Raw genomic sequence first — 17,282 nt, 5'->3', positions numbered from 1 at the left:
GACATGGGGGAGACAAAGGAAGGGAACAAGCCCATTAAAGTTAGTCTGGGTCTTTGGGAGATTACAGGTGCAGCTGTCCATTGCTGTTACCGTTGATTGGCCGTTACCGCCGACAGAGCCGAGGCCGCTGACACAGACCGGCCCAGCGGGGAACCACCGCCTGGAAACACCTACATCTGCCACCTTCCTCCCATTCAGACACACAGCAAATAATAATATATGATGAAGCCAGACAGGAGGCAGACAGGCAGGGAGAAGAGAGCGTCTATTGTCCCCTATCTTCAGTAAACAACCCCCCCCCCCCCACACACACACACACACACAAACACACACACACACACACGCTCACACATCCATCCATATAGGGACTTCATTAAGTAGCTTGAAAGGGATATTTAAAACACCCAAATCTATAATTCAACTTAATTGCCATACTGTCCATTTTCTTCCACTTTCAGTAAATGACGCCCCCCTCCACCACACACACACACACACACATGCAAACACACACACACACACACACTCTGACATAAACTCTCAGACATCTCCATCTCTCCGTCTCACGATCCCTTGTTCAAACTTCACAAATCACCGTGGCAACAGAGCAGCCGGCAACACGAGAGTTCTTAGAGAAGCGTGGCGTCATCACCATGACGACCAGATCTACGGCCACTCCAACAGAGAGACAAGCGGTCATAAATGAGCACTTTGGTTTTTTTTTACGTCAGCCCTTTCTTAAAACACTAAACAACATTCAATTCTATTCAGTAGACTTTATTTATCTCAGAGGGGCAATTAGATTCTGGGCGCTCATCAGACAAACACAAAAATTACTAAGAACACACAATAAACTACACAGGTGCTATAACACTAAATAATGTGTAAAGGCTGCACTTGAAATTAATGGCTTGGCAAACGGAGACTTAGGAAAAAAACAACATAACAACATAAAGGAAGTTTATTTGCAAATGCATCGACTCCTGGTGTGAGGAGGAGGAGGAGGAGGAGGAGGAGGAGGAGAAACATCTGCCTCGTGTGCATCTTATTCAGACAATGAGGAGTGCGGAGGCTGGGAGGGATGGGGGGGGGGGGGGGGGGGGCACGGTGGCCTTAGGCTGAAGGCCCGGTGGCACAAAGGCCGGTGTCAGCAGACGGCAGCTGCTGGCCAGGGTGACGGAGCACCCGGTTTGTTTTGGGGGACAAAGGCGAGCAGAGAGCCAGTGTCAACGCGTCTAATCCCCCGGCAAGTCAAACCTCAGCAGTCATCTGCCGCAACTTAGTGGTGCGAGAAGCAGACAAAGGCTGGAGGATGAGGACAGCCGCCGTCATCACAGACTCTGGACCCGCTCTCTCACTCTCTCTTGAACTCCATCAGCGTTTATCCAAACATGTGACACCAACGAGTGAGAACATCCACTCACTTCGCTTCTTTACTCCCTGTTGATATGATGATGCTCATGCTTGGAACGCCTAGAATAACAAAATGAAGTCTGGACTGATGCTCATATTCAGCTATTTCTTCATGCAGACAAGTCCATCATGCTTAGCAAAAGTTACAGAAACTGGAATCGGGATGACAGGCTACCACACGCTGTCCAATACAAGTCCCGGTTCATTTTCAACGGGTCAGTCTGAATCTAAATGAACCAAATACAAAAACTCAACAAAGTGAGCTTTTTCCACTGTGGTTCAGACTGAAGAAAACAAACTGGAGGTGTGGCCGCACCTTTAAACCTCGTCACCTTGTTGTGGTGTGAGTGTTGGAGCGCGTGCAGCCGGCTGGATTACTGAGCATCACCGGGCTTGATGTGGAGCGGAGCTGACAGGACGCCGCGCAAAGGCTGCTGGGAGGTCAAGTCAGACCTGGGCCCACTGATCCACTGAGCTACTTTTAGCCATCGCTCTACCTTTAACCCACAAACACACTAAGACACCTGTTGCCTAGATAGCATGCACGCAAGCAGACACACACACACACACACACGCCTTTCTTCCTCATATAGGGAAGAAGGTTTCTAGCTAGTCATTAATGGATTGTTCTATTACATGTAAAGCATTCAGCTAGTGCTTTAACTCTAGGTAAGAGTTAAAACATTACAAGACTCAAGGTATGAATGATATAGATATTATTTAATATCATCATTCAGTGGAATCTAGGGCAAGTATTTACTCTGACGCTCTAATCCAGAGTGATTTCCAACGAGTGCATTTGCAGAAAAAGCTTCCACTTCTAGATTTACAACATTTCAAACAACTGATAGTAAGGAGTGCAAGGGTCAAAATTTAATATTGCCCAAACAATAACAAATATCCCTGTCCCTCGAATGATTGTGTATGGCAGGAAGATATGGATGAGGGAGTGATTTAGGGGCGAGAGGTTATAGCGTTGGATCACATGAACAACTTGCATTTGTCATCATAACTTTGAGCCAATAGAACTCCAGTAAATGAGACAATTCTCTGAGCCATCTTGCAACCTTCACCCTCTCCTTGCACCCTCTTGATTCTGCCTCACGACCCGCTCCGGGACGTGCACGGTGCAGACATGACAACGCTTAAGCAGATGGTGAAGACCGATATGGACAGACATCCCCCGGGTTTATCTGCTTAGAGGGGTTTTCATCCCCCCCTCACACCACTAGCTGCAGCAGAGGATCTTGAGTCTCAAATCCAGTAAAGGGTTTTGCTGGGCTCCTTTTTTTTCCAGCTCCACCTTGCTTCACATTCACACAGGTAGACACATGCACACCTGGGAGCTGGAGCCACGGTCCTGCTGTGCCACCAAGCAGCTCCACTGATGCAGTTAGGGGTTAAGGGTCGGGGTTCCTACACAGCCTCAATTTCAAAACTCCATACTTTTTCTTGATTTGGTCTTTAATACAATTTATGATAGTTTATCTTGTCATAAATCTTTTTTAGAACTTTAAAATTGTTAAAAGAAAGGTGAATTTGTTGAAAAAAAATAGATGTCAGTATGCAGAATTTACTGAGTTTGAGTATGATGAAAGGTTTTCAGCAATATTGTACTTGATGGACCAAAGATTACCTGCAGCTCAAAAACACCTTGTTCACAAATCCATTTGGACACAATTAATTGCAGCCTCTGCAATTTGGAAATTGCAGAAGTTGATATTGCGTTTTCGATATTTTTTTTTCGATCAATTGTACAGCTCTAATCTAAATGGTGAAATAGTTTAATCTTAATTAATATGAGAGAAATTTCACATGTACTTTGTGTAATTTTAACAATATAGGTCAAACCAGAGCATGACCACAACACATTCCATCACACTGCAGCTCACTGTCTGGCAGCAGCGGCTCGTGCCTCAGCAGCAGCTCATTAACAGGCTTAGCCTTGTTATGCTCGTCAGTCCCTGAGGGGGGCGGGGGGGGGGGGGCGGAGGGGAGGGTGGGGGGGGGTGTTAGAGAGGGCAGGCCCACTGCTCTCTCTCGTGTGTCCCTCTCTCTCTCCACATTGTCACACACAGAGGGCACACCTCGACCCTAACGACCCGTCAGTCATATTAAAGACCCTCGCCCTCGTCCCGCCGTGTACCACATGGCTGGGCCGACGTGGCTCCGCCCTCTCTGTCACTCAGAGTCAGGGCCCCGCCCCTTTTTGGTCTGATGATAGGAATGGGAGTTGCTGGTATGTTTTGGCAAAGTTTTTTTTTTCCTAAAGATTTCTCAGAACACAGCAGCTTTGAGAAAAAAAAAGAGAAATAGCAGCTTAATCATCTCTATGTATGTTGTTGATATGATTCCTTGACATTACAATATAGTGTAAACTACTCAGCAATACTTTTAAAGTAAAAAAATCTGTGAGATTACTGTTTCATTAATTTTGTCTCCACCTTTGATGCTAAGTGGTCATCGCTGTGGTCTTCTTCCTTGATGCAGTTTGAGTTCAGAACAAAGAAAAGTTTTCAAGAACTGAATATAGGTTGAATCACTGTTGTGCTGTATCAATCGGTGATAGACATTTATTTATGCCCACCATACACTAGAAGACTTTGAAAAGACTTTTAAAAGACTTTTAAAAGACTAAAGTCTGACACCCTCTCACATCCAGCTCACATCTAAAGACAATGTGTCATAAGTCACTGAGTTTTTAGTCACAGACTATTAAGATTTTGCAAAGACTGCCTACCATACACTAGAAGCCTTTGAAAAAACGTCACTATTTGCATGAGCCAAGACTAAAGACTTCCGATAATATTAAACATGTTTGATTTTATCGGAACGTCAAGACGAGAAAAAGACTGACTTAAGACAGCTCGGACTGAGTTTTCTGACCACCTCACACCAAGCGATCGAGATGACGGGAGCGCGCCACAACTCTAGCAAAACTCTCATGATTTTATTCCGACTTTGGAAATTTGTCTGCAACAGTGAAATCGCTTGAAAAGTCGTTTGGTGTAAGGTCGCCATTAGATGAAAATGTCACAGATTATTACTTTAATCTTTGACAGTGATGCCAATAAAGCTCCTTTAAATTAGTATTGAGAGAGAAACAGAGATGGGGGGGGGGAGAGGGAGCGAGCACGGCTGCTAAACAGCCACCATATGGCATATCTAAGTCAGTCCTTCTCATAGAGGATAAGCCCCCCCCCCCCCCCCCCCCCCCCCCCCCCCCCCCCCCCCCCGCCCACCCCACCCCACCACACCACACCACCACAACACGCACTGACTTCACCCATCTGGCTACAAGAAAGCATTCCTCTGTAGCGCAGGTTGCAGGTTGGCTCAGTTCAGCTCAGTTCCATCTAAATTGCCTCCTGGATTTTGTGAATCCGCCATCTACTAAAAATAGAGCAGTTTCATAAAAACCTGGAGCGCTTCCAGTGAGAACACCGTCGTCAAGGAGCAGAAATTCAATAATGAGTTTAAAGTCACTGGCCGGAGATGTAGCCGTGGGACGCTCCACCGCCCTGCGTCTATTTTACCGACAGCCATCGTGGAATATTAACTTACAAGCGTTCCTCGGTAAATATCAACCCACACAGCACAGGAAGGACAGAGCGGGTATTAATTACTGTTCTGTTCGCCGGTGGGAAAACTAAATTCCTGATGGAGACAAATAAGGTCAAAGCCCTGCTAATGAATGAGCCTCATTTCTGAGATGAGCCTCGTTAGCGGTGAGAACATTTACATAACGAGGAAATCAAATCTGAACCTCCTCGCCGATGCGGACTGCAGGCAGAAGATTAATAGAGAGGGCCAAAAGTGAAGCTCATAGCACAGTGTCATCTGATTGACAAGGGAGCATTAGAGTAATAATCTGCGACATTTTAATCTAAATAAATGACCGTTCATGAAAGCTTTTCCATTGTCTGTTCTAAACACCCAGCAAAGAAAAGAGCGCCGCCTACAGAAACTCAAACTGCAGCAACAGAGAATACAAGCTCCGCCCACACTGTTTGATTGACAGGTGATCTCTGGGAAGTGCAGTGCAGAAACACCACAGTGATGAGCGCTTAGCAGCAAAGATGGAGACTAAATGAAAAAAAAAAACAAGGATCTCACAGACTACAACTTTAAAATGAGAAGCACAAGGATGGTGAAGTGAAGGATTGACGCTCTCTAATTAAAATTCATGCCGATAATACACTACCAGTCAAAAGTTTGGACACACGCATTTTTCTTTATTTTTACTATTTTCCACATTTTAGAATAACAGTAAAGGCATCAAAACTATGAAATGACACAAATGGAATTATGCAGTGACCAAAAAAGTGTTAAAAAAAATCAAAACTATCTTATATTTTAGATTCTTTAAAGTAGCCGCCCTTTGCCTTGATGGAAAGGCAAAGGCTTTGGAAACAAATTCATACATAGGATCGACTTCACTATTTATATTTGTCTAAAAAAACTCATTCCAAGCATTTAAGCAGAAGCCTTTAGATCAAAATGGCTTTAAGAGAATGAGAAACACAGAACATTCAGTCAGGTGGGTCCAGACTCTTGACTGGTAGTTTACGCCTCATTGTGGTTTGTCAGACAGCAAAATGAACTAAAAGGAATCGCCTCCACTTTCCTTAGTATTCATCGCCACGGGCCGGCTTGTGTTGCTCATTCTCAGTGTTTATTTATGTGGGCCTCGTCCCGCCCCTCTGTCACACGGCCTCACGCCGCTCCCATACAGATAAGAGGTAAAGTGGCACTAAGCCGGTGGACGGGCATTTCAGCAACTCTCTCCCTCCATTCAGCGGCCACTCCCCTCTGTGTTGGAATGGGATTTGCATTCATGGATTAATAATATCTGTCTATCCCCCCCGCGGCTCTGGGCTCTTTCTGCTTTAATCTGCAGCTACAGTAGTAGAATGACAGCTGTGCTCCGGAGAAAAAAACAATTCACCCAGAGTTAGACTGTGACACAGAAATTCTTCCGATCAGATTTCAGTTCAAACTGAAAGGTTTAACAAACGTAAAGAAAGCGATTCACTTAAACACAATTTTTTTTATATATTGTCAGAATCTGCTTTGTTTGTGTTTGTTTATGTGCTAGAAGTGTGATTTTCAGACTGTTCCTCCATACAATGGCAGTGAATGGAGAGAGAAAAAAAACACAATTCTCCAGTCTCCTCTACCGGAGCAGCAGATCACAGAGAATCACCGATTTTTTGGGGTTTTATCGTGGAGGAAGATACACAACCCAAGATACTACCAAAGTTCAACATCACTTTGATTTGAACTTCAAAACAGGAACAGAACAGGAAGCGGGCGATGCTCTTTGAGCACAAAAAGAGCTAAAGCTTTGATTCTGGCAATGGTAGATGGTGGAAGGAATGAAAGACCGATGGAAAAATCACTTCCAACATGTTGATCCTCGACCATGGCCTCATTTGTTGACGGTAATTATGCCACGGTATCAGAAATCAATTTGATAATATATTGATGTTTAAAAATCCTACACATCTTTAAGAGCCCCGCCTCTCAAACCACATACTTGACCGAATTACCTGAACCTTCAAAACCTTCTCTTCTGCCTTTCATTCATATCTAACCCCAATAAATAAACTACTCTTATTCAAAAAAAAGATCATCCACCTTACCCCTCATGCTGCTGCAGCTAGGCTGACTTCAGTCCAACACAGTTTAATGTGGCGATGCAGTGTTGACTGAATAACAACAACGCTCTCTGTAAGACAGACTTGTCATAAAACAGTTGTTCCAGTCAAGGTACAAAGTACAAGTGCTGCTTTTATCATCATCATTTATCAAATCCTGGTGGTCAAACTATCACTCAGAAGGACTGTTCCTGTCATAAACCACAGTTAAACCTCGGACCAGTTTCCCCTTGAGGATCAATTACATTATCATAAAATATAATGGTCTGGTCATAATGCCAGTGATGTGAAAAACAAAGGAAAAGTGGAAGTGGAAAAAAGCCTGATAATGTTCAAAAAACCTATAAACACAACCTTGCTTAACCAAAATCAGTCTCACTTCATCAGCAAAGTGGAAACGTGCTCTAGTAGTGGTGACACACAAGTTTCCTTCTTCCCTTCCTCCCTCCCTCCTTCCTTCCTTTCCTTACCTGGCCTCGATGTGGTCAAACAGATGCTGCCAGCGGTCGTTGATGTCCTTCAGCTTGTCGTTGATCTCCGTCTCCTTGGTCTTGTTGCTGGCGGTGATGAGCTGCTCCCCCAGCTGCTTCAGGTGGGTTTTATTCTCACTGAACAGGTTGATCTCCTCCATGCAGTCCTGATGGGAAGACAGGAGGACGGGATGAGCGGAGGGGTAGGGGACTGTGTGTGTGTGTGTGTGTGTGTGTGTTAAACCTTTCAGTTTGAACAAGTGTAACACCAAAATACGGTCAGAGGAAACTTATGTCCATGGAATGAAGAAAATAATACTTTTACCAATAATTGTAAATAGGTGAAAGAAAGTGAGACTCGTTTTTTTATATATTGTCAGAATCTGCTTTGTCCAAGTCCAGTCTCCCACCTTTTTCACCTATTTGCAGTTATTGGTAAATGTATTATTTTCTTTGTATGCATTTTCATCTGCATGCATATCGTCAGTCAGCATCCACCCACAAAACACCGAATCCCTCCCAGCTGCAGAGAGGCTGAACCTGACCTCTGACCTCCCTGTGGAGAGGGGCAAGCCAACCTCCCTATAGGGATTAATAAAGTGCATATTATCATTAATATATGATTGGGGTTAAGGGCAGGGTTCGGTTTATAATCAGTGATGTAGTGGTGAATAAAAAGGTGAGTAAACTGTGTGACCTCCAGTCGATCATCATCATAAAGCATCACCAATATAAACCAATTTCAGAAAAGCATTAATTTATGCCTTTTTCTCTTAAAAGACCCACTTTTCATATAACTTATATCAATTTGAAACTACTTAATGTGACCTAAACTATGAATATACCTCATAAATATGAATGTTCTTAACTACCTTTTTATTTCAGGAATATACATTCCTGATATAAAAAGGTAAATAAAATGAGTTTAGGTGTGTTTACCCTCCACTACAACCCTGTTTATAACTTTTTGTTTCAACTTTTTAGGTTAAAATTATGATACTTCTGACTCTGGAGGTTGGCCAGAAGTAATAATCCTTGTGACAAAAGTCTAAGAGCAAAAGGCTACATTTAAAGCTCCAGAGGCTGAAAAGGTTTAAAACCCCCCACTGGGGCAATAAGTTTCAGCAGTCGCCTTTACTATCCCCCCCCCCCCCCCCCCCCCCCACCATAACAAATGAAAGGGGCCAGGTTAGACACAAAACAAACCCGCATGGCCCTGCTGGGGTGAAACAGCTGTCGTCTCTTTCAATTCACAGCTTTCTGAAAAGCCCAGGCCGTCCCGTCCCACCGCCTGCACCACCCCGTCCCGTCCCACCGCCTGCACCACCCCGTCCCGACATGTCCCAGCTTAGCGCAGAAGGAAGCTAAATCTGTTGCAATGCTTGAATTAAGTAGCAAACTGAATACAGTAGGTGAAAAAATGAATGAAGAAACTTTAAGTGCAGAAACCAAAGTGCATTTTCCATTTCAAAATTCTCTACTTTTTCCAGACTGTAATTGAAGTAATGAGATTTGAAGATTGTGGCCTGTGTTCAATATTTATATTGAACACCGCATAACTACAGTATATTATGTGTGTGCTGATAGTGCCTGGGCAATAAGACTGTCAGCTAGGCCATATCACTGTATAGCTGAAGCTTATTCTTCACCACTATACAAGTGTGAACTCGTGCATGTTACAACTTAAAAAAAGGTTTTGCAGGTTTGTCCAATTCCCAAAACTTTCAAGAACTGGAAATTGTAAAAGTCTTTTTCAATACTTTTTTTCTAGACTTTATAGTTCAGCATAGGCAGCCTGAGTGTAGCTGAAGTTTTCCAGTTTAGTTCATTGTTTTGACCGGCCTGTAGAGTCTCTGTGTGAGTTTGCTTCCAAACTTCCCCACAATAGACCTTGATCATTTTAGAGGGAACGCAACGATGGGATTTACAACCACAGCCATCTAATCAAGCCATTGCAACAAGTGTTAAGTATCTATTGTCATCACAACGATGGTGTTGAATGGAAGCGTGTCATTGGCTGACAGACGCACGCTACAGCTCCCTACCTTCTTCAGCTTCTCCACCATCTCCTCGATGTTCAGGTCGGAGTTGTGCGCCACTTTGTTCTCCATCTGCGTCAGCCACTCACAGAGCTCCTTGTTCTTCTCGTTGAAGATGATCCAGGCGTTCAGACGGTCCGCGATCTCCTGTTTACGCAGAGACACCTGGGACAAAGAGCAGGTGGAGGACAGAAGTGAAATAAGCAGATGCAGCCGGAGAAGAAGTCACATTTTTTCAAGATTACTGTTATTGGATTTGTGCTTATTTGGGATTGTGTACAGCGGGGAGAGAGAGAGAGAGAGATTGTAAAATGAGAAGAGGGATGGCATGTGACAAAGATGGTGTGTCAGATCAGATTTGAACTCATGAGCCACTGTATCTAAGTTATGGTAGCAGATTAATGAGAACTTACACCAGCTCTGTTTAACGCTACATCTCTTATTTGCAAGCTGTTTTGAAGAGTAAGGGTTTCATACATCTTGACTTGGACAAGCACTTGCATTCACACACATGCACATACACTTACGTGCACACACACACACGCATACATACTTGCAGGCACACACACACACAAAAAGACTCACTCACTCATGCAATCACACAAAATCTTAAAAACACACAGACACAGCAAAAAGTGAAAGCTATTATGACCTCCATAGCACCCCGCCCCCTCACACACACACACACACACACACACACACACACCAGCTGATTTCAATACAAAAGGCCTAAACTCATTTCTCCCCTATCACCATCTGTCCCTCCATTCCCACAATGCCCCTCACACACACCCCCCCCCCCCCCCTTACCCAGACCTGTTGGTGTCTTTGGCCACTTTAAAAAGGACCAATAAAGATTTACTAACTTAACTCCTCATGAATAGACTTACACAACTGAGTGAAAAACATGCAGGGCAAACACTGACTCTGTTAAAGTTATCTATCTAAAGGCAACAAGTTTACTGTGTCCACTCATAGTTTAAGACACAATAAGTTGGATAGTTTCAGGTGATTTTAAACATTCACAGCCCAAATGTTTTAGATGTTAGTTTTAGACTGTACAACTGTAAGTACATTGGCTGTTTAAATAATTTAACTGGCCTTGAATGGTTCTTCATCTGAGGACATCACACACAAACTTCTACACTTAACTTTTGTTTTATTGGGCATGTCGAATCGCCAAAAACATGTCAGATGACTGCCGTTTTCAAAAACAACTGATTTAATAAAGCAATTCACTTCCTGCCTTTAGCCGTTTGGCAGTGAGCGTCTGCACCAACTTTCCCCTCCGTCTGTCCTGCAGCAGTTTGAGGAACTAAACTGTCTTATTGCCTGAGCTGCTGCTGCTGTCCCAACGTGGCAAACACACACACACACTCACTAACAAAACAAACAGACTTTCCAAAGCTCGTCTAGTCTGGACCAAACAGGGGTGGCAGAGATATAAAAATGGATCCTCAAGAGAGAGAAATGTCCCACAGAGGAAAAAGTCTGATGACCAGAGCTCCATACTAAAGTAAATCTTGCACTTTGCACTGTATGTGAAGTCCAGTTGTTCTCATCCCATGACTGTGAAACTCTATAAACTCTGCACCAGTGTCACCAGGACATTACCATCCTTGGTGATTTAATTGCTTTTGATTCTGAGTAAATGATTATGACCACAAGCCAGGTTAAACACACCATTTGCAGGCAACTTTTACCCAAAGTGCTTTACAGTACAGTGAAGTGAGGGCACACATTTTTAGCGAGAGTGGGAGAATTAAACTGCTGGGAAATTGAACCCTTATCCCTGGCAGAGTTAGTGCCATCCTCTGCCATACACTACCATAACCTACACAGGACCACGACTCAAGTATATTTACATTTTAGGCATTTAGCTGAGACTTAAATTGAGCACAACAGCAGAAGAAGCTTCAATTCTAACATCTCAAAAATGACAAGCAACAAATGCTGGGAAGTGCTAGGAAAGAAGTTAAATAAGAGCCAAGGAGAGATGTAGAAGGGATTTCTTTGAGTGTAGAATGAAAGAGGCTGTGATTGGGTGTACAGTGTTTTCACCGCTCCCACTAGCAGAAACCCAGCAGACTAACCTTGAGGCAGAGTTCATCCCACTGGCAGTGAAGGTGGTCCACCTGCTCCTGCAGCAGGAGGACGTCGTCGGCGATGATGTACTGGGACAGGTCCGTCTTCATGGTGGCCAGCTCCGTCAGGCTCTCAGCCCAGTCCTCCAGGGAGTCCTCGTTCTCCTGCATACCATAACACGCCAACCACCACAACAAACTGTCAGGGACCCCCTCCAACTCCAACTCCAACTCCAACTCCAACTCGCTCACACTCACAGCTACTCTCTAACGTCTCTCTCTCTCTCTCTCTCTGCCCGGCCCCTTTCTCTTTCTCTCTTGTTCTCTATCTCTGTCACTCTTTTCTCTCTCTCTCCGCCCCAAGAGAGGATTAAGGGCCGCAGCCTGCAGCCTGGGATGGGACGGGACGGGGGAGGGGTGACAGGAGAGGGGGAGGGGAGAGGAGGGGAAAGAGGGAGGGGTGGAGGATAAAAGCCCTGATGGGTCAGGAGGGATGAGTTGTGAGCCAAACCTGTTACAAACTTGGCTTTGCTGTCCTGGGACGGACAGAGTCAGCTGGTTTTAGGTTTGCTTTAAAGGGCTGAAGGCTGTCTGTAGGGTGATATGTGGAGTCTGCTGTCATAGTGTGTTTTGTGATGTCTTACATAGTGTGTGAGGATCTGTTGTCCATGAACTGTCTGTTGTGTCTGTTGTGGACACGTCTCTCTACCAATGCAACCAACACAAATTCCTGTATAATTCCTGTATGTTGGCAAATTAAGTGATTCTGATTCAATATAGCACATAAAAAAAATTAAAATCATACTCTCCCCAAAACAAAACCCGCAGATTGGACTTTAATTATACAAACATTTCTCCAATTGTCCAATCCACAGTCAGAGCTGCTCTGGAGGCAAAAATTATCTCATTGGTTGATTTAAACTTAAGTGGGTGGAGCCAAAAAAGCAGTTGATTGGAGTGAAAGTTAGCTGGCAAACGAATGGAAAAGAAGGAACTCTGGTCAAAATAAATTAATAAAATAAAATAAAAAATTGTTGTTTTTTCATTAAGTCATGACCATGGCATTCACATAAGGTCAGCAGCTAGCTAACTAGCTTACCTAGATAGCTATAGGCTAGTATGGCTAGTTTGAACTTGAAGCTCAGCTAGGCTAACTAGCTAACCTAGATAACTTAGTATGACTAGATTGTATTTTTTCAGTTAGTAGCAGAGCGCTAGGCTTCATAATATTAGCTTCCTCCTCTCTTACCTCTTGCATTTTTCACTGAGCTTCGGTCTAACATTACTCAACCTGAAAAACTGTGGTTCTTTGGCTCCGCCCACTGAGGTGTAACTCAACCAATGAGATTATTTCTGCCTCCATGAAATGTTTGTATAGCTAAAACTCTGCCAATGTTCGGCCCAACAGTCTTTTTAGCAAGATGTGAGTATTGATTTGTGTTGTGTGACCACGTGCTTGCGGCGTCGATCCGTACCTTGTTGAATTGCTCGGCACTTTGCAGCTCGTCAACACATTCTGGCATCGACTCGTTCAGCCTGGTCTTCACATCCTTCAACTGCAGCACGCTATCGGCTAGTCGGGACTCACAGTGCTCCCAGTTCTGAGAAACAGAATAAATACAATCAAACAGAGTAGATCAACACAGCGAATCCTCATCAAGGCAGACTGGCTTTGAGGATGATGGGAGTCCAATCACACTCCTTTGTCTTTTACTTGCTAAACATATCCTCCTCCATTAATTAAAGGAGATTGGATTAACTTGGCTGCTCTCAGGCGATGAGAAAACCTCAGAGCCAACCAGGGGACAGACGGAGGACTGAGGATCCAGGTTCCCTCGGTCCAAAACACGTCTTACAGACAGAGAGGGCAGGTGTCCAGGTTGATTAAACACAGACCAAACTCTTGCATCAGCCTCACGCATCTTTATCTACCTGCAGCTAATGCCAGGGCAACAGCAAGGACGAGACACGGAGGAGGGCAAAACGAGCAGATTTACAAAGTCATCAGGCTCTGTGTCTATTGTTGTTTCTCATTTTTCTGCTTTCTTTTACGGTGTAACGAGTCCTTTGTGTTCTATAAATGAATCTTGATTTTCTTAGAATTAAAAAATAGAAAATTGTGGGTTAAGTTATAGTCACGTTAACAGTAATGCCAGGTTGAATGTGTCTGTCAGATTGAGATTTCAGTTGTGACATTCTGTTCTGTTGACTTTTTTGTACAAAATAAAGATTTCAAAAATGGACCCAAGCAGGTGAAAAAAAGAGAAATAAAGAGGAAAATAGAGGTTTGAAATCCAGGAGGATAAAGTCATCTGGGTGGGCGGGGGGCTCAGACGTGGGATTCAATACCCAGACAGACTTACACTAAGCTGCCTGCCTTTTCTCCTCAGCTCAACAAGGCATGAATCTGCCCCGCGTACATTTGGTCCGTTATCTGACTGTCGGACATGTGGGGCAAATTGGAAGTTGTTGGCTACAGTGGAATGCAGCAGATTCAGGCTGTTGGGCTCAGTCTGCAGGACACCTGACAAATAAAGGTTACAGAAGCTGACTTGTAACTGGAAGGTCACCGGTTCAAATTCCAGTTGGGGAAGTCTGGGCCAGGGAAGTGAAGGAGGCACGCTCTCCCCCTCCTTCAATAGTATGTGAAGGTGCACTTGAGCAAAGCACCAGTTAAGGTGCTCAGCAAGGTTATTATCGTTAACGAAAACTAACGAAATAACGAAAACTAGGTGTGAAAAAACATTTTTGTTAACTGAAATAAAAATAAAAACGAGGCTCTACAAAAAAACGATAACTAACTGAAACTGTATTGTGTGTTTACAAAACTAACTAAAATAAACTAAAATTATAGAGAAAATGTCTTTAGTTTTCGTCTTTGTCAATTTATTTCATACATAAGCCTAGTATTTTGGGTGGATATGAAATCTATCTTCCACATTTTTTTTTAAATTTTTTTTGACCTTTTTGAATCTCGCCCGACAAATACCCCATATTACAAAAAAAGACTAAAACTAAAACTGAAACTAATAAAAACTAAACTAAAACCAAGCATTTTCAAAAAATAAAAACTAAACTAAACTAGCAAACCCGCTTTAAAAACTAATTAAAACTAAACTGAAATTGAAAACAAAAAAAATTAAAATAAAAACGAATGAAAAATGCAAAACTATAATAACCTCACAGAACCATGTAAACTTCACTGTGTGCACTTCAGTCATCTCATTATACACAATTTAAACAGGAATTTGTTTTGTTGCAGTAAAAAATGGGATCACAAATGATCAATCACCATTAGTCTTTAGTCTTGGGAATAGAATAGGAGCGCTGAACTACTTGTAGGTCTTATTACCATATAAACTCTGATAAAACTTTAGAGTGACGCTTTCCTGCTCAGACAGACAGAACAATAGGAGAGGATCCTGAATAATAGACAATATAGTCAAAGTCAAAGGTAGGTAAATGAAAACCAGAAGCCTAATCATTAGTAGAAGTCAGACCAGTCAGAAATAGCAATGTCTTTGAGTCCAATTTATGATTAGATCATTAGACTTGTAGAAGCTTTCTTTAGCCTACCATGGCATAAACTACCATGGCATAAAACTTTGACATGACTTCCCCGTCTCCTCCACCTAATCCTTTCCTGCTGGGGAAACACATTTCTCTCACTTTTTGTACACGGAGCTCCTTATTTGTATTTTATTTCAGGAAAATTTCAGACTGTTTGATCCCTGGAAAAACCAACGTGTGTCCATCGCTGTCAAGGTTTCTTTAAGAAGACAATGAATCCTTACACGCTCACACACTGCGTGTCGCTCTGGATATGAGCGTCAGCTAAAAAGCCAAATGTCATGAGCATGCCCGTTTTAAAATACTTCACAATAAATTTGGGTCCTGACCATGGGAAGCCTTTTTACACTGCCGCTGTCCTAATCGTAATGCATTATATCTACAGTATACACCGCAGGACACCATCAAGAGCCGCCTGTGCGGAGCTAGGGATGATGGGAGTTTTTTTGCTATTGTTCAGTACTCTTAGTAGTCTTTTAGTGTCTTAGTAGTGTGGCTTTTCCCTACTGAGGCTCAAATGGACCTGAAACTCACTCAGAGAATAGACTTTGGTATAGAAACCTGCTCCAAACCTGAGCCAAAAAGCTACATCACAGCATGAGAGAGGGATGGACAGAGAGAGGAAGAGAAAAGAAAGCCAGCAAGACAGAGAGAGAGAGAAAGAGAAAGAGAAAGATGGCAGGAGAAGGACAGAGAGAGAGAGAGAGAGAGAGAGAGAGAGAGAGAGAGAGCGAGACCCAGGGAGAGAGGTTGGAAGAGAGAGAAGAGAAGAGGGGAGGGCAAGAGAAAGATGAGAAAGACTGACAGAGAGAGAAAAAGAGAAAGAAAGCAAGTGAGAGAGACAGAAAGAGAGAGGAAAGAGAGAGAGGACAAAGAGAGCGAGACAGAGAGAGAAAAGGAGAAAGAAAGCGAGAGAGAGACAGAGAGAAAGAGAGAGGATGGGGAGAGAAAGAAAGAGACCGATGAAGCACTTAAGCAAGAGAGAGATCGAGAGAGAGAGAGAGAGAGAGAGAGAGAGAGAGAGAGAGAGAGACAGAGAGAGAGAGTATAATGTAGGTCAGTGGGCTGAACAGAGTTTGTCATTAGACCACAGCTTGGAGGAAAAAGGTCTTAGAGGCTGTTAGAGCAGAGAGAGGAGGAGGAGAGGGAGGAGGAGGAAGAGGAGGAGGATGAGGAGGAGGAGGAGGAGAGGGAGGTGAAACAGAGCGACAGCAGGGAGCGGAGGGCAGGAAGGTGTTTTAACAGCGCTGAAATCCACCAGGATCCATAGGAAGCCCGACTTTAAAATCCATGTCGTCCATCCCTGTTTCTCTTTCCCGTGCTTTCTTTCATTCTCATTATTTCTCACTCTTTCTACCTCTTTCACCTCTACCTCACTATTTGTTTTTCTTTCTTTCTTTCTTTCTTTCTTTCTCCCTCTTGTTCCTTCCTCTCCATCTCTCCCTCTGTCTCTCTCCATGCATGCAGTGACCGATGTGTGATATTCAGGTTAAGCTGTTTACATGAACCTCTGACATATCCTTGTTGCCATGAATAAACCAATTAACAGAATATCCACCTGTCCTCCTGTGGTGTCCCGCCCACAGCTGAAACTGTCTGTCAGCAAAACAAAAAGTATGCCAAGATGCAACTGCCAGCTCCCCCCCCCCCATTATGAACCCGCTGTGACCGTCTGCGATAGGTCTACAATATAACATGATGGGTCGTGTTGCCTTGTGGGGAAGTTTAATCCTGAGTGTCAGCAAATGATTAAAAGGAGGCTGTAGCGTTTGTCTTTGATCTAAGTACAGCATCGCCTTAACACACGGGAAAGAAATTATCCCAATAGCAATGGTAAGCATCGTTAGCCACCATGACATCAATATGTATCCATTACGCTGGGTGAGTTGGCGCGTGGTAAAACCAAAACAGAAAGCAGTAAACTTAAAGGTGCTACATGTAGAATTTTTAAAGCATCAGCATATCGTACGTGCTGTTTATGCTATGTAGATTTCCTAGGGTGTTGTGGGTTTTTTTTTTGTTTGTTTCTTGTGTCTTCATTTTGATGCT

General features: G+C 43.5%; 1 protein-coding gene across 1 annotated transcript in view; it reads right to left on the bottom strand.

Moving 5' to 3' along the window:
- Positions 1 to 13,260, bottom strand: part of LOC144542548 (nesprin-2-like) — a 38,807-nt gene extending 25,547 nt beyond the window's left edge. Inside the window, exons 1-4 of the mRNA XM_078289482.1 lie at positions 13,139 to 13,260; positions 11,673 to 11,828; positions 9,586 to 9,744; positions 7,541 to 7,707 (exon numbers count right to left, since the gene is read on the bottom strand). Of these exons, the coding sequence (XP_078145608.1) occupies positions 7,541 to 7,707; positions 9,586 to 9,744; positions 11,673 to 11,828; positions 13,139 to 13,186 (530 nt within the window). The 5' untranslated portion in view covers positions 13,187 to 13,260. The remainder of the gene's footprint in view (positions 1 to 7,540; positions 7,708 to 9,585; positions 9,745 to 11,672; positions 11,829 to 13,138) is intronic.
- Between the last annotated feature and the right edge of the window lie 4,022 nt (positions 13,261 to 17,282).

The sequence above is a fragment of the Centroberyx gerrardi genome, chromosome 17, assembly GCF_048128805.1.
Source record: "Centroberyx gerrardi isolate f3 chromosome 17, fCenGer3.hap1.cur.20231027, whole genome shotgun sequence".
Taxonomy (NCBI): domain Eukaryota; kingdom Metazoa; phylum Chordata; class Actinopteri; order Beryciformes; family Berycidae; genus Centroberyx; species Centroberyx gerrardi.
The sequence above is the reverse complement of the archived record's forward strand: the minus strand, read 5'-3'. Positions and strand labels throughout refer to the sequence as shown.